Source organism: Podarcis filfolensis (assembly GCF_964270895.1).
Source record: "Podarcis filfolensis genome assembly, chromosome: 2".
In the NCBI taxonomy this organism is placed as follows: Eukaryota; Metazoa; Chordata; class Lepidosauria; order Squamata; family Lacertidae; genus Podarcis; species Podarcis filfolensis.
The window spans coordinates 11,353,403-11,371,048 of record NC_139605.1 but is presented as its reverse complement, the minus strand read 5'-3'; the positions used below and the strand labels follow the sequence as shown (position 1 = coordinate 11,371,048).

General features: G+C 46.8%; 1 protein-coding gene across 3 annotated transcripts in view; it reads right to left on the bottom strand.

The window, feature by feature from the left end:
* Nucleotides 1-10,144, bottom strand: part of LOC310756406 (complement C4-A-like) — a 58,400-nt gene extending 48,256 nt beyond the window's left edge. For all 3 annotated transcript variants that reach the window (XR_014544856.1, XR_014544857.1, XM_083600297.1), the window contains exons 1-6: nt 9,913-10,144; nt 5,671-5,857; nt 5,251-5,440; nt 3,233-3,303; nt 1,742-1,830; nt 675-757 (exon numbers count right to left, since the gene is read on the bottom strand). Coding sequence is in view for 1 of the 3 variants with exons in the window: in XM_083600297.1 (XP_083456423.1) it covers nt 675-757; nt 1,742-1,830; nt 3,233-3,303; nt 5,251-5,440; nt 5,671-5,857; nt 9,913-9,989 (697 nt within the window). In the remaining 2 variants the exon portion in view is untranslated. The remainder of the gene's footprint in view (nt 1-674; nt 758-1,741; nt 1,831-3,232; nt 3,304-5,250; nt 5,441-5,670; nt 5,858-9,912) is intronic.
* Between the last annotated feature and the right edge of the window lie 7,502 nt (nt 10,145-17,646).

Below are 17,646 nucleotides of genomic sequence, written 5' to 3'. Positions count from 1 at the left end.
TGGATGCCCTGTGCACAGTGTTGGAGTGAGGCCTTTACTAGTCTTTGAGATCCTGGTAAGTGCCTAATCTTAGCCCCCTCAGCTGCCAGCTTTCCGACTCAGACCATTCCCCTCAGCCCATCAGCAGCACTCAGGTTTCTGTTACTTGAGATATGGTACCAAAACACCTGGCAGCCTAATAATTGGGTGGCGCTGTGGGTTAAACCACAGAGCCTAGGGCTTGCCGATCAGAAGGTCGGCGGTTCGAATCCCCACGACGGGGTGAGCTCCTGTTGCTCAGTCCCTGCTCCTGCCCACCGAGCAGTTCGAATGCACATCAAAGTGCAAGTAGATAAATAGGTACCGCTCCGGCGGGAAGGTAAACGGCGTTTCCGTGCGCTGCTCTGGTTCGCCAGAAGTGGCTTAGTCATGCTGGCCACATGACCCGGAAGCTGTACGCCAGCTCCCTCGGCCAATAAAGTGAGATGAGTGCCGCAACCCCAGAGTCAGCCATGACTGGACCTAATGGTCAGGGGTACCTTTACCTTTTAAGAATGTACCGCTTCCTCACAAAAAGGGAGGGTGGGGAGAATCATATTATCAGGTTGTTTCAACAACTGCACCTGTTGGGCTGCTGCCTGTCACACACAGCTCTCAGAAAGCCCTCTGCCTTAGCAGAAGCCCAAAGAACATACCGTATTTTTTCACCTCAAACTCAGTGGTCGTGTTGTAACCCGGAGTGGTGGTGAAATGGGCCGTGATTCGCCAAACGCCAGGCCTAGGAGGAGGGGAAGGCAGAAAGAACAGGAAGAAAACTCGAGCCAGGCCATAGTAATGCAAAGAACCAGGGAACTAGTTTTGCATATTGAACAGCATATTGAACACTTGCCCCCAACGGGGCAAGTGTACGGAGACAAAGTCAACACCTTCACTGCTCACATACCCTCCAACATTGCTCTGATGAAAATAGGGACGTCCCATTCCATAATGATAATTTTGCTACTTATATCCCCACACATCTTACTGGGTTGCCCCAGCCACTCTGGGCAGCTTCCAACATATATAAAAACACAATAAAATATTAAACTTTTTTTTTTAACTTCCCTATACAGGATTGCCTTCAAACAGCTCAGGAGTCAAATAACTCCATACCCTCAACATTTCTCCAGTGAAAATAAGGATATCCTACCATACCCTCTAGGGATGCGGGTGGCGTTGTGGGTTAAACCACAGAGCCTAGGACTTGCCAATCAGAAGTCGGTGGTTCGAATCCCCGCGACGGGGTGAGCTCCTGTTGCTTGGTCCCTGCTCCTGCCAACCTAGCAGTTTGAAAGCACGTCAAAGTGCAAGTAGATAAATAGGTACCGCTCCGGCGGGAAGGAAAACGGTGTTTCCGTGCGCTGCTCTGGTTCGCCAGAAGCGGCTTAGTCATGCTGGCCACATGACCTGGAAGCTGTACGCCAGCTCCCACAGCCAATAAAGCGAGATGAGCACCGCAACCCCAGAGTCGGCCACAACTGGACCTAATGGTCAGGGGTCCCTTTACCTTTACCTTACCATACCCTCTAACACTTTTCTGGCAACAATAGGGACATCCTAAAGGAAAGTGTGACATTCCGGGATCAAATCAGAAACCTGGGCAGCTTCTCTAAATCAGGGATGTCCCTGGAAAATAGGGGCACTTTTAGGATCTCCACCTTTGAATTTCTGCCACCTGTCGGATTTGCCTGGACCTGATTGACACACCACTGGTTAAACTTACTCAGCGATATCGGGGATTGACAGGTGATCATTTATCACAAACTGGACCGGCATACGCTCGACTTTCCGGACCTGTATACCTCGCGGGTTCTGATGGAGACAGAGAGACAGGAAGACACCCATGTTTTGACAACAGGTAATCATGGCTACATCTGCAATGTACATATAAAGCAGTTCAGGGGTGCTAACTTGAATACAGTGGTACCTCTGGATCAAACGGGATCCGTTCCGGAGCCCCGTTGACATCCAGAAGCGAACGCAAGCCGCGTCTGCGCGTGCGCTGGTCGCAATTCCCCGCTTGCGCGTGACATCATTTTGAGCGTCTGCGCAAGCGGCGAAGCCCGGAAGTAATGTGCTCTGTTACTTCTGGGCCACCGTGGAGTGCAACCCGAAAATGCTTAAGCTGAAGCTACTTCAACCCGAGGTATGACTGTAATGAAGAATATTTATTGCTCAGATAAAGCCTGGCGTCCAGCCCGCTTCGGCTGCGCAGTTACCGGCCAGGCCTCCGGACTTCAAAGGCCACATTCCAAAGGCTCTGAGCAACACGCAGAGATAAGCAGTGGCCAGAGAAAGCTGCAAACTCAAATGCTTTCCTTCAGTGTGCTTAAATAAAGTCCACTCAGGATATTAGCAGCTAGAAGTAGTTTTATTTACAGCAGACTATCCATTGTCGAACAGCATCGTGAAAACACGTCCACTCTCCTCAAAAGCGAAAGTAGAGAAAATGAACAAAGACTGGAGACTCTCGGAAATGACCAGAATCTCCCCCCTCCCAAATTGTAGGCAGGGCATACATTCTGAGCTGTTTAACCCTGTAAGCTCAGGTTCTCCTCACATGTAATATATTTGGGGGGAGCCCCGCCCCAAATAATCGATCACATGATGCTGCACGCACCCACGCACCCTTTGAATGGCAATGCCGATTAACTTGGGATGGCAGGCCCCTCAAATATTTTAGTGGGAGGGGCTGAACTGTATTGGCTTCCCCCAAAGAATTCTGGGAAGTATAGTATGCCATCCTATTTTTCTCAAAAAAGAGGTCCCAGAACACCTCCCTCATCTCTTAGAATGGCAATGGTTCCCACCTGAGAGGGGCCGGAACTGAGTTCTAGTAAATTCCGGCTGCAAAAAAAGCCCTGGTAGTATGTTATGGGGGCCGAGGCCGTCTGTTCCCCTCGCAGCACTACAGTTCCCGGAGCTCCCTGGTAGCAGGGACTGAGATAAATTTGTGGAGGATAATTCATCCTGGCTACCAATCAAGATGGTGATGTTCCACCTCCAGTCAAAGGCAGGATACTTCTGAATAACAGGGGCTGGAAGCCACAAGAAGGGACAGTGCTTGTGTTGCACTAATGTCCCACTCGTGAGTTTGCCGCAGGTATCTGGTCTGCTGTTGCGAGAACAGGGTGCCGTGCTATGGATTGTTTGATAGGGAGTGTCAATTTCGACCTCCCACGCCTTTGCATTTTGGAACAGCGCTCTCAGTTACCTGCACAGTGACAACCACGGATTCGGAAGTCGGCCTCAGTTTGTGATCCAGGACAAAAACTCGGAAATTCACTGGAAACAGAAGAACCAAAAATGGAGTGTGAGGAAGAAGTAGGAAAATAATAATAATAATAATAATAATAATAATAATAATAATAATAATAATAATTGTACTCAGTGATCTTTTACTAGAAAAAGAGGTTCTGGAACTCATCATGAACGCCTCCCTTGTTCGCTTATAATGGCAATGGTGCCGGCTGAGAGGTGGCGAATTCTGGCTGAAATAAAGCCCTGTTTGTATCCCACCCATCTGACTGGGGGTGGATCTACACTCATGGTTTATAACGCTAAGGAAGGGTTTTCATAACATCGATGGACACATTACGTCCTACTTTTAACATTCACAATGCATCATTAAAATGTGACCAGAGACAGCTGCAGAGCAACCAGGAATTGGCAGCAATAAAACAATGTTTTTACAGAGAAAACAAGGTAAGAAACACTTTTAATTTACAAGTATGCCCTGTGACGTTTTAGAATGATATATCTAATATTGTTTTAATAATGTTAAATAGGTCAGTGTAGGTCCAGCCTGGGTTGCCCCAGCCCCTCTGGGTGGCTTCCAACACATATACAGTGGTACCTCGGGTTAAGCACTTAATTCGTTCCGGAGGTCTGTTCTTAACCTGAAACTCTTCTTAACCTGAAGCACCACTTTAGCTAATGGGGCCTCCCGCTGCTGCCATGCCACCACTGCACGGTTTCTGTTCTCATCCTGAAGCAAAGTTCTTAACCTGAAGCACTATTTCTGGGTTAACGGAGTCTGTAACCTGAAGCGCATGTAACCTGAAGCATATGTAACCCAAGGTACCACTGTAAAAGCATAATAAAATATCAAACATTAAAAACTTCCCTATACAAGAGGGGGAAGAAATCTCTTTGTGGCTATAAGGATGGCATTGCACATTAAAATGCTTAATCCTACTCTAAAGTGTAGTTGCTTTTGTATCCCAGTTACATTGTAGCAGTGGGGTCCTCGGATGAGCCCCAAATGTACGCAGCACACTTGGCTGCTGTTCCATGGTTGCATGCCAGGCTATGAATTTAAAGTAATCTCCCTCAACCGTAAGAATCCTGGATCCAGAGCTGTCTTTCCCATAGGGCTTAGTGGTTCGTTGTGCCAGGGCGCCGGCTTCTCAGGGGCGCCCTAGCGAGTGGAGGAGCTGAATGGCTTTGCCCCTTTCCCTGCACGCCAGCCAACTCCTGACGCTGCAGAGCATGTCCACCATCACGTTTTCCTGCTTGATCGCTGCCACCACGCCGGGGATCAGGGAAGTGGAGAAGGCAGAGGACATTTTCCATGGCCCCTAGCTTGTTTTGGAGTTGCCGGGGGGGGGCACCAGAGGGATCTTTGCACCATGACACCTGATAGGCTTGACGGCCCTGCCTGGAACCCATAAGAACCCCTAGAATTCCCAGCACCCTTAGCAAACTACAGTTCCCAGGATTTTTGAGGTGGGTGGGGGACAATGTGTTTTAAATATTTGGTGTGTATGCAGCCTCGGGCACTCAAAGCACACTCTTAATTGGGCAGCTCAGTTGGCTAGAGCATGGTGCTGATAACGCCTAGGTTGCAGGTTCGATCTCCGTATGGGACAGCTGCATATTCCTGCGTTGCAACTCTATTATCTACGAGCTTTCCCTCAAAGAATTGTGGACACTCTTGTCTTATCCCTCACTGAGTTACAATTCCCAGCCACCAGTAACAGACGACAGTGCCTGGAATGAACTTTGAGGGAAAAGATGGGCTTTATAGAGGCTGGGGAAACCCAGCCAGATGGGTGGGGTATAAATAATATAGTTGTTGTTGTTGTTGTTATGATTATGATTATTATTGATATAGCGTGTGCACAGGCTGAGCTTTTCTTTTGGGTGCCTCGTGGGTCTTTTAAGGGTGCATGGCTGCAAATGGAAAACGTCGGCCGAGCAGCGCCAAAATGCTCAAGGCGTTGGACTCACCCTTTTGCCGAGGGGTGTAGATTGGCTTGTCGGTCTGCAGAAGCAGGTACCCTTTCCGGGCCGTCCACCGCAGGTTGAGATTTTGAACCCCGCTCGAGGTCTGGAGCTGCAGGCTGCGGGCCACAAGCTGGATGTAGCTTTCCCGCCGAAGTTGAGTCAAGCCACATTGCCTAAAAAGTTCGGGGGTCACCTGAGAAAACGAGAAAGGGGTGAGACAGTGGGGAGAAGGCCCCGGGAGAGGCAAAAGGTCTTGATTGTGCAAAACACTCTTCCTCTTGTTGGCTCTGGCTCCCCCTAGTGTTGGCATCCTTGCCTTCCGCCCAATCAGTTTCAATGGGCTCCAGGTAGCTCTAGGAGTTGCCAGTGTTGACAATTGCTTAGAACCAGGAATTATCTCCCGAGGGCAGCAGCATCTCCTACCTTCAAAGTCACTTTCTGTATATCAGGCCCAACCGTGAAGCGCACTTCGTGGGAACATAGTTTCCTGGTATACTCATTCTGGAAATAAACGGTGCCTGAAAGCCCGCCTGGAGGGGCGTCTTCTACCTGAAGGGCGATTGGCACCTCCACCCCCACCGTCACCACGCTGGGCGCTACCATCAGCAATCTGCAAAGTGGGCAGAGATATAATAACAGAGTTGGCCCCACTATTTCCTTCCTGCAGCGATTCTTCATGTGGCTCTGAAAATGCCAAACACTTTTGCAAGCTGCGACAGGCGAGAAAAGGCTCTGAGGGGAGGGGGGAACAAACCAGATTGTATACAGATGCATACTTTTGGCATGCAATATTATTTCCTTTTTCAATATTATTTTTTTAAAAAACAAAATATTTAACAGGATTTAACAGCAAAAACCGCTAAGCATCTTGGCCACTGTGAGAGCAGGATGCTGGACCAGGTGAGTCACTGGCCTGATCCAGCAGATTCTTCATACGCTCATTTATATATTATATGGAATAGACTGTGAATGTGATTGACAGCCTGGGCAGGCAAGCAAATGATCGGCAGAGGGAAGCAAGTTCTATTTGTCTGTGTGTGTGTGTGTGTGTGTGTGTGTGTGTGTGAGAGAGAGAGAGAGAGAGAGAGAGAGAGAGAGAGAGAAAGGAAGGAGAAAGGGTATGTATGCTAAGACTGCCATATGTCCTCATTTTCCAGGACAAGTCCTGGAATTCGCCTCCAAAAATGGAGTCTTGGATTATTTTTCGGAAATCGGGCAAATGTCCTGGAAAACCAGCAACGGAGGTTAAATCGTGCCAAAAATGCCTTTTAAAAGCTTCAAAACTCAAAAATTATTAAAACACTTCTGAAGAAGTGTGCATTCACATGAAAGCTCATACCAAGAGCTAACTTAGTTGGTCTTTAAGGTGCTACTGGAAAGAAAAAAACTTTTTTTTGTTTTGACTATGGCAGACCAACACGGCTACCTATCTGTATCAAAAATTATTGTACCTTCTTATTGTACCTTCAACTAAAAAAAAAAAGCTAAACAAAAGGACCTCAACAACTTTGGGCACAAAAAAAATAACTAAACAACTCTGTCCTGATTTTCACTTTTTGAGATACAACAACCCTAATGTATGCATGTGTGTCTGGGAGGGAGGGATGCGTGTTCTTCCTCTGTGTGCTTATGGAAAGCGTAATGCTGGTGGTCAACAAAAGAGGTTTAAAGACTGTCTCAAGGCAAATCTTAAAAAATGTAGTATAAACACTGACAACTGGGAAACACTGGCCTGTGAGTGCTCCAGTTGGAGAACAGCCTTTACCAAAGGTGTCAAGGGCTTTGAAGACACTCGAACTCAGGACGTAAGGGAGAAACATGCTAAGAGGAAGGCACGCTTGGCAAATCCACACTATGATCAACTCCTGCCCAGAAACCAATGTCCCCACTGTGGAAGGATGTGTGGATCCAGAACTGGCCTCCACAGTCACTTACGTACTCATTGTTAAAACCGTGTTTATGGAAGACAATTTTACTTGCCAAAGTAGAAGAAGAAATGTATGTGTGTTTGTGAAAGAGAGATACAGATGTCCGTGTCCCTGTTTTCCAGGGACAGTCCTGGATTTACAGAAGCTTTCCCGGTTTCTGATTTGACCCTGAAATGTCCCAGTTTTTCTTAGGACATTCCTACTTTCATCAAATAAATGTTGGGAGGGTATGGTAGGACACCGCTATTTTCACTGGAGAAATGTTGGAAGGTATGGAGTTGTGTGACCCACCCCAAGCCAAGGAGATACGTAACTATAAACCTTTAGAAGACATCTGAAGGCAGCCCTGCATAGGGAAGTATTTTAATGCTTAATGTTTGATCGGTGCCCAATATTATCAAATAGGACGTCCCTATTTTCATTGGAGAAATGTTAGAGGGTAAGGAGACATAGGAGCCAACTCCTATGAAGGGGGCCTTCAGCCCCCACAATAAAATATTTAGGGGGCTGAGTCCCCACAAAGTTAATGGGTATTCCCATTCAAATCGTGTGGGTGCACTGTGTCATGCGATAGATTATGCAGGGTGGGCTTTACCTGGGCCCCCACAATATTTTATTCAAGTTGATACCCCTATATTTAGCTAGAACCTTAAGGGGAGGGACTGCAGCAAAAGTGGGTTTCTTGAGTGGGGAAAGAAAGTAGTGTCGGCCAAGTTAGACCGTTGTAGAAGGAGGATTCATGATAGAAGTGGGTAGGAAGCTGGAGTGTATCAGAAGCAGAGTGTTTACTCCCAGGAAATTGAGCATCGGGCTCTGACCCGACTCCCCCCAGTTCTGTTTGTGTCTGAGCTTCTGGCCCAACCCCGTTCCTTCCCTGATAAATAATCAAAACCCAAGCAACAAAGAAGAAGATTTCAAAGCGGGAACAAATTTCCACTCTTTCGCAATATTGATATTGGCAGCCTTCCACGGAGTGTTGTTTCCTTAACGCCATCTAGATATAACGAGTTGGGGAATTCCCGAGTTGGGCAAACTATCACTTTTAAAAGAAAACGCTTCAAATAATAAAAGTGCGTGTGTGTGTAAACAGCACTGTTTTTTTGCTGGTTCTGCAAAAGAAAAATAGGCACATACCAAACTGCTGATGGCTCTGCACAAACCGATGCTTTATAAACCACATGAAGTCAGGTTTCCCCTTTTTAACAGGATGTGCTGCTCTACAGCAACAGAGCTTATTAATCCACTTTAATGGGGCAGACCGAAGGTTTATGTTCAGTCTGGATAGCTCAGCTGGTTCTGATAATGCCAGGCTTGCAGGTTCGATCCCCATATGAGACAGCTGCATTTTCCTGCATTGCAGGGGGTTGGACTAGATGATCCTCAGGGTAGCCCAAATCATAGCTGTCAACTTTTCCCTTTTCTTGCGAGGAATCCTATTCAGAATAAGGGAATATCCCTTAAAAAAAGGGAAACGTTGACAGCTATGGCCCAAATTTCAGTTGTATGGGTGTAGGTATATATCTCAATGTTAACTCATGAGCTATGGCTGCAATCTGCTCCGATTGTATATTTTATCTTTATGAACACTGTTTTTATTGTGCTATGTTACGTGAGCTGGTCTTTGACCGTAATAAATTATCTGTCTATCTATCTATCTATGATCCTCAGAGTCCTTTCTGACTCTACAATTCTATGAATCCAAGTGATACTCAGAGTGCACCCATTACTAAAAGTTAGTCACCTTCATGAATTTTGATGTGTTTACTCTGAGTAGCACTAACACTGAATACCACCCAGAACGCCCCAGCATGGGCTTGGATCTTTCCCACAAAATTCTGACACTCTGGAGGCTCCCGAAAAGAATTTAACTAAGCTGTAACCTTTCCCACCGTTACTTGAGAAAAAATCCCATTGAATTTAGTGGTGCTTCCTTCTGAGTAAAATGCCCAAGATTGCACTCCATAGCCCTCAGAGTTACATACTATCCTGTGAAATAAATCTAATCACAAAAATTGACAATAACATATTAATCAAAGTAAGCAATACTTGACAAGTTTGGAGGGGAAACAAATTATTTTCTACATTCGAGAGCAGCCGATGCTTAGATAACACTATTACATGCCATTTTCCCCACCTCCCTTGAAGTTCAGCATATTTTACATAAAACCTTATTTGCTGCATAAAAATTGCATCAAATTATATCATGCATAAAATAGTGCATTAACACAAAACCAAATCCTTCATAATCAATCCATTTTAAAGAAGAGCCAGCGGCTTAATCACTGGCAATGCATGCGAATTAATATTTATTTCCTGCGATTGTAACAACTTGTCTTTCTCCATTGAGGACCAATAACATGCCAATAGCAGCCCAGTCGGTCAGGTAAGGGAGCATAGAATTGCAGCCTAAGACTGCGACACAGTTAAAATAACTGAAACAAGCAGACAGCAGAATTACTGAGAGCATGCAGATGCCTTTGAAGAGAGCAAGCATTGCCACTTTTTCTGTGCCTTTGACACCTGGGCAACAGGCAGAACTGGGCAACAGGTAACTGGGCAACAGGTAACTGTTTGCGAAGCAAGGACCCAACACACCCACCCCACCCTTCACCTCTTGAACTTCTGCTTGCCAGGTTGTTCTTAAAGCCCATCCAGAAAAACAGAAGCTATTCTTAAGACAGGAGTCAAAAAGGGGACTGAGGACTGGCAAACCCACGTCCCTGCCCAACATATTCACCTTGGAGCGCCATGGCTCAGAGTCACCAGAGCCCCGAAGCATGCCAGCCAGAGAGGCACCCTCTTCCCAGATGCCATCTCTGGGCTGCAACCGCACAGAGTGGACAGTTCTCCTGCTCTGCCTGAGGCTGCAAGGGGATGTTGCAATTCAGTCTCGGGGCTGGACAGAAGAGGCGGGGTCAGAGGGGGAGTGATGTGCAGCTGCTATGAGCACCATTCACGGCCCAAAGCCCTGCCCTCCAGCGGGTTAAGACAAGGTATTTTGCAAACAAGTCCAGGGAAAAGGAAAACTTAATAGGGACAGAAAGGGAGAGCTAGGGATGCAGAGCACAGAAATTAAATTCCCTTCACGTTTTATTGTTTGTAATCTTTTTTGTTCAGTTTTACACCACACGTTTGAATTCAAACACTAGTCATAATCATCAACATTTAGGCTTTCCTGAATCCTTAGACTTCCCTCCACCATAGCTGTCAACTTTTCCCTTTTCTTGCGAGGAATCCTATTCGGAATAAGGGAATTTCCCTTTAAAAAAGGGAAACGTTGACAGCTATGCCCTCCACCCTTCCATGGTTTCCATCTTCAAACTTTTCCAGCTGCATCATATATTTCTCTATTTTTCTTAAAATAATCCATTTCGACCTCAGTTTTTAGTGCATTACAAGCGTTACTCAAATCCTGCCAAAGTTTTTAGTTGATTACAGTGTTCTCTTAGGTAAATTGTAATTTTTTCCCATTCCTTATTCAAGTTTCTCTCTTACTGGTTCCTAATTTTCTCAGTCATTTTCGCCATTTTAGCGTAGTCCATCACCTTCATCAGCCGTTGTTCTCTGGTCGGGATTTTATCTTTTTTCCATCTCTGGGCCAGTGGTATCCATGCTGCTGCCGTCGCATACATAAATAATCGTCTCCGTTCATGTTTTGAGGCAAATCTACCCCATGGCACTTTCCAAAAGGGTACCGCAAACACAGCCATCCTTTGAAATTGGCACCCATCTGAATTTTGCAATGTGGGTCTCCAGCCGAGTAACAGGTATGAAAAAGGCAGGTGTCTGAGAATACATAGTCTAGTACAGTGGTTCCCAATTAGGGGTCCATAGAACACACCCGGGGGGTCCGCGGCCCCATCTATCCCCCCCCCAGACTTGCCATACGTCTGGGGAAACCTAAACATGCCCATTTGGGCAGATTTTTACATTTCAAAAGGAAATGTATGGGTTGGGGGGGGGGAAAGCACGACAGTCTCCATCATGTTTTCTATTCTCCAAATGGACACAGACCCTGTGTGCATGCCTGGCACCCCATGGGCGCTTGCCACCATTCGTCAGAGAGAGGGGCAAGTCCAGTGGCGGGGGAACCCGGGGTGGCACAGCCTGCATGGACTGCGCATGTGCAGCATCCTGTACGGACTGCGCATGTGTGGCATCCCGTGCGTGTGCACTCCATACGGAATGCAGCCCATGTGCAGTCCGTATGTGCTGCTGCTTGCATGGCAACCGTATGGACTGCGCACATGTGGCAGCCCGTACGGTTGCCGTGCGAGAGGCAGTCCGTACAGATGGCACGCGTACAGACAGCCATCTTGTCACCTCTTCCAGAGTGGCACCCGGGGCGGCCTGCCCGCTGCGCCCCCCCTTCCTACGCCACTGGGCAGGCCCCTGACTTCTGTAACAATATCATAGAGAAATGCATATTAGGGAAAAGATAAATATTAGGAGGAAATTACCCTCAGGTTCCCTTCCAGCTCTATAATCCAGAATTATAATCATAATTCTATGATTATTATTTCATTTTATAGTAAAATTATGAGTGGGTGGTATGCATTTAGGTACTGAGCCAGCAGCTCACCTTTACCAATAATGCACTAATACAGTGGTACCTTGGGTTACATATGCTTCAGGTTACAGACGCTCCAAGTTACAGACTCCGCTAACCCAGAAATAGTACCTTGGGTTAAGAACTTTGCTTCAGGATGAGAACAGAAATCGTGCTCCGGCGGCGCAGCGGTGGCGGGAGGCCCCATTGGCTAAAGTGGTGCTTCAGGTTAAGAACAGTTTCAGGTTAAGAACGGACCTCCGGAACAAATTAAGTACTTAACCCAAGGTACCACTGTACAGAGTATCACATTCAAGGCACAAAATTGTTTTTACAACCCCCTCCCTTGATAAATGCACAGCCAAGGTATAACAACAACAACAATGTGGCTGGTAGCCATTTTGGCCCAGCCAGATTTGGAAAGCCACCGGTTCCTTCTCCCTGCGCTAAGGGTAAATAAAACCCTGTTTGTGGGGGTGGGGGTGGAGAGAGAAGTGCTGCTCTGTCCTCGTATTCTCTCAAAAAGCCCACCCCGCACCCCCGGCTCGCACACTCAAAAACTAGACATTGCCCTGGGGATTTCTGGTTGCTTCCCTTCCTCTTCGCATCCTCCCACTGCTGGGAACTGGACCCACGTGATTTACGAGAAATCCACTTGCCTGTATAAACAGAAAGTTACTCCTGGTTGGAAACCAGGGAAAGTTCTGCCCTTGAGAGAGTGAGTGTGTGGGAATGAGGCAGGATTCTGCGGGGCCTTGGCTAAGCCTATTTTAAAAAAAGGTTCGTGTGGGGCCAATCATCATAATCAGGTTCATGTCTTTTGGGGGGTTGACTAGCTAATCAGGTGAGCGGAGAATGAATGAGTCCTTCCCCCCTCCTCCCTCGTTAATTAGTGGCTCATTAAGCGTGCAGTTGGAGATGATATTAATTAGCGCTGATTGGGAGCGAGGAGTGGAACCCCCTAATAAATCCCCCCCTTCCTGTCTCCCTCTCCCTCTCTGGTTTTAATTAAGCAAAACAGCCTTGTAATTAGGGGACTAATTAGCGGAAGAAAAATGAGCCAGCATGTCTTAGAATCCGATTGCTGAGCTGTTGAGGTCGTCCCGTCTGTCACTTTCCCCCTCCGTTTTCCTAGACGCCCCTCTGTCACATTGCAGCCTCGCATTCGCCCAAGCAACTTCTGGGAAACAGGTACCGAGTGTGTGTTTGTGAGAAAGAGAATAAAGGTGTTTCTGAGCATGTGCAGAAGGTGTTTGCCTCGCTGTTGTGTCAGCCACGCTCCCCAGCCCTGCTAGGAGCCACGACTTCCATGAGGCTGTGGGAACTGAGATGAGAGTAGGGTTATACACAACAGAGAAAGATGTTGCTTAATAAATACCCAGGCCATTGGTTCCCCTAACTTAGAAGTGGAGAATCCAGCTCCCATCAGTTGCAGCCAGCATGGCCAGTGGTGAGGGATGATGGGAGTTGTAGTTCAGGAAATGGGCTCTGGATTGGTGGGCAGCTGGGATGGACCAGTCACACCCAATCTCACACTGGTCCTTTGGGTGCTCATGACTCCCACAAGCGACTTGCGCTACATCCATCTGCACCATTTAATGCACTATTATACAATGGTGGCGTTCCCCCAAAGAATCCTGGGAACTGTGGTTCCTTAAGGGTGCTGTCAGTTGCTAGGAGGCCCCTATTCACCTCCCAGAGCTGCAATTCCCAGAGTTCCCAGGAAAGAAGGATTAATTGTAAAACCACTCTTGGAATTTTAGCTCTGTGAGGGGAATTGGGGCCTCCTACCAACTCTTAGCACCTTCAACAAAACTACAGTTCCCAGGATTCTTTGGGGGAAAGCCGCAACTATTAAGAGGGAGTATCGGAGTGCTTTAAATACACGGTGTCTGCGAGTTTTTAGATTTAGTTTGGGACCTGTTTTTTCTACTCCCAGGTCCTCTTTTTAGATCAGTTAAGACTTATTTGCTTAACGACAGCAGGTTATCGTAACACAAATATTGCTTGCCAGATGGCTAACAGTTAATTTCAGTCAGGGTAACAAAATCAAGCAGAAAGAGAGAAAGAAGGTCAACAGACTTAATCTGGCCCACAATGTTATCGTTCCCTCACCTCAGGGCTCATGACCCAGCAACATTGCTGAAGCTAAGCAGGTCTGGCTTGGGTCAGCGTTGAGATGGGAGATGGCTTGGGAGCCCCTTGGGTGTCATTTGTCATTCCACAGAAGAACAGTGTCAAAAATCTTGATCGTCATAATACGAACATCAACATGCAGTCAAGCCTTCTTTATTGTGGAAAACTCTTCCGGTGGAAATTCTGCAGGGGCCTTCAGTGTTAATTTTTAAACAGTTTGGCCTCATCTGCCCTACACATTTAAAGCAGTATCATTTAAACAATAACCAGTATCTTCCCCAAAAAGAATCCTGGGAACTGTAATCGATTAAGGTTGCTGAGCATTGCTAACAGCAGTGCCAGATTTAGGGCACTGTGATTGGTGTGTCCCAACCCAACGGGCGCCGAGCTGAGGCGATGCAAAAACAAGATCCATTTGGTAGCACTAAACATTGGCAAATTCGCACAGAGCGCCATATTGCAAAAGATTACCCAAGTCCATCCCTGCCAAGAGATCCTTATTCTCTTTGCAGAGCTGCAATTTCCAGAGTTGTCAGAGGGATTGCTTGTTAACCATTCTGGGAACTGTGGTTCTGGGCTTCTTGACAGCTCTCAGCATGCTTACATTTCCCCAGAATTCTTTGAGGGAGGCCATGACTGTTTAAAGTGGTCTCTGTTAGGTTGTGGGTGAACATACCAGATGACACAGTGATTCTTCAAACAGCTCTTGCTTATTCACAGGCCAGAACAGAACTGAACTGAAGGGTTCAGCCAGCCTGCTTATACAGAGCTCCACTACAACGCAACTGTAACACTTTCTGTAACTATCCAATCACTGAACGTCACTTTCAATCCCTTATTTGCATATGTGGACCTGAGTGAAAACTATCTACAGTATCCCCCTGCTGGCCCAGGGTGAGAACTTCAGTACATAACAGTATCTTAGTGCCTTAAATCATAGAGTTGGAAGGGACCCCGAGGGTCTTCTAGTCCACCCCCAGCAATGCAGGAATCTCAGCGAAAGCATCCATGACCAATGGCCATCCGACCTCTGCTTAAAAACCTCCAAGGAAGGAGAGTGAATGCGGCCAGTGTGGATTAGGCTTTACGTTAAGGTTACCAGATGTCTCCGTTTCCTGGGGACAGTCCCCGGATTTACAAATCACCCCCCTGACAAAATCCATCTATTTAGTAGCAAGTTGAAAAGTGCCCCCAGATTCACTGGGGGGAAACCTGGCAACCTTATTTTATGTAGCAGCTGCACCACCACCACATATCCAGCTCTAGGAAGTCCAAACCAGGGGTCCGAAGGCCAATTCGGATTTAAGCTGACCATCGAACGCGTGCTCTAATGTTGCCCAAGAAGTGCTTCCTGAGGGAACTGAAACTACTTACGGTCAGTTAACATATTTAGAAATTGCAAGCTTTTCAATTCTGCCACTTCCCTTGCTCTGCATCTTTAATACGAAGAACATAAGGAGACCCTGCTGGATCAGGCCAGCGGCCCAACGAGTCCACCATCAGAGCCATCAGTGGGGGTGGCATTAGACAACCCCTCTCTGCCATGAATTTTTATCCCTGGATATTCCCCCAGCGAAAGGCAAAACAAACAGGTCTGGGTGTGTATGTGGGAGAGAGATAGAGAGACGTTCCCGAATCAGCACTTCCCACATTTATTTTGGGGTTTTTGTGCGTGTAAGGCACACACGGATATCACTCCACTTTACAGGCCAAAGTGGCAGGGGAGACACTTCACCGTACGATTATGAAAGATCTGTAGCTCAGAGGTGCAGAGTATGAGCTTTGCATGGAGAAGGCCCCAGGTATCTCCTGGACCTGGAGTTTCCAGGCTGGCGCTGGCCACATGAGGCAATATTGAGCTAGATGGAGCAATGGCCTGACTCAGGCCATTCAGATAATCTGCTTCTTGAGCATCCATCCTGATTTGTTTGCAGGGCGGTTAGATGACATGACATCAAAGCCCTGCCCTTTCTAGCACATTTCCCCATCACAAAAGTCTGATCCCTTTGGATATTTCTGTGTGCGCTCCATACCCTCAAACATTTCTCCAATGAAAACAGGGACGTCCTATTGCAGGGGTCAGCAAACTTTTTCAGCAGGGGGCCAGTCCACCGTCCCTCAGACCTTGTGGGGGCCGGACTATATTTTGATTTTTTTTTCAATGAATTCCTATGCCCCACAAATAACCCAAGAAAAGCATTTTAAATGAAAGGACACATTCTACTCATGTAAAAACATGCTGATTCCCGGACTGTCCACCGGTCAGATTTAGCAGGCGATTGGGCCGCCAGGCCTTAGTTTGCCTACCCATGTCCTATTCCATAATAATTTTACTATTTATCCCCCCACCCATCTGACTGGGTTGCCCTAGCCACACTGGGCGGCTTCTATAGAAACATAACAAAACATTAAACACTAAAAAAAAGTTTCCCTATCCAGGGCTGCCTTCAGATTTCTTCTAAAGAAATCTTATTACTTATCTCCTTGGCTTGGATGTCGGTTAACTCCATACCCTCCGACATTTCTCCAGTGAAAATAAGGGCATCCTAAGGAAAAGCAGGACATTCTGGGATCAAATCAGAAAGCGGGACAGCTTCTGTAAATCCAGATTGTCCCTGGAATATAGGGACACTTGGGGAGTCTGCTTTAAATGTATAGAGTACACCCAGACCTTTTCCCTTCCACATCTGAACACTGCATAGCATAATGCTCTCTGAAAGCATTATTTGTCTCCTCTCAAATCCTTGCTGCTTGTCTTGGGCACAGTTTGATCCCCCCATTTCATGCTGCTTTGCCACCAATTTCCCCCTACACTGGAGTAGTACCAACACTACTGCACAGCTAATCCTATCTGGCCACATGATGACATCACTGACATCAAACGCAGCTAATGCATAGTGAGATCAATGCCTTGTGAGTCACGATACCTTCACTTTGGATGTGTGGATACTTTTGCACCCTCTTGAATGCAGCCCCCAAACAGCTGGGGGGGTTCTTTTCACAGGGGGGACAGAAGCAGCAACACCAAAAAAACCCCACCCCCTCCTCATTTTACCTCAGCGTTTTGTATATTTCAGTCACATCCAAGGACACAGAGTGACCAGGACAGAATGTCATGTGCCCTAAAAAGTGCTGGGATCCTGTCCAAATCCCATGCCAAGAAAAGCGAATGCCTGTAATCTGTATAATTGATGCATCAGTGCAGACTTTTTCTTAGTTTGCATAATTTTATTTGGCTTCCGCTAGCTCCACCTGCTGATTGCTATACATTCGACTGAGCTCTGGCTCCAGAGGGTTAGCAAGGTATTGGCACCACGTTTTTAAGAAGGAATCATGAGCCCTAGAAACTTGTTCCTTCTTGTTTCATAATGAAAGCCAAGATTTTAAATTTTGTAGCCGATTCCCATTTCTCATGTTTAACTTCAGTAGAAACCTGGGTAGGATACACTGTGCTCCTACGTAGAAGGCTCAAACCTCCATCATGAACTACGTTTCACCTACACAGAAAGCATTTTTGGTTACATGGAAAGTGACAGCAGGCCTGGGATGGGATGCGAATCCCTTGTGTTTATTTAGTTGTTTAGAATACATTTATATACTGTTCTTCGAGCCAAAGCCTCTCATAAATGGAAAGCCTCTGCAGCACTTAGGCTGGCTGAGAGGTTGTAGCCCAGGGTGTGAGGACAGAGAGCCTCTTTTTTTTAGGCCTAGGAAGTAGTAGCCTAAAGGTAAAATTCACATTCGTCGTTCCACCCACGTTTGCCTCTGGCCTCACTCAACACTGGC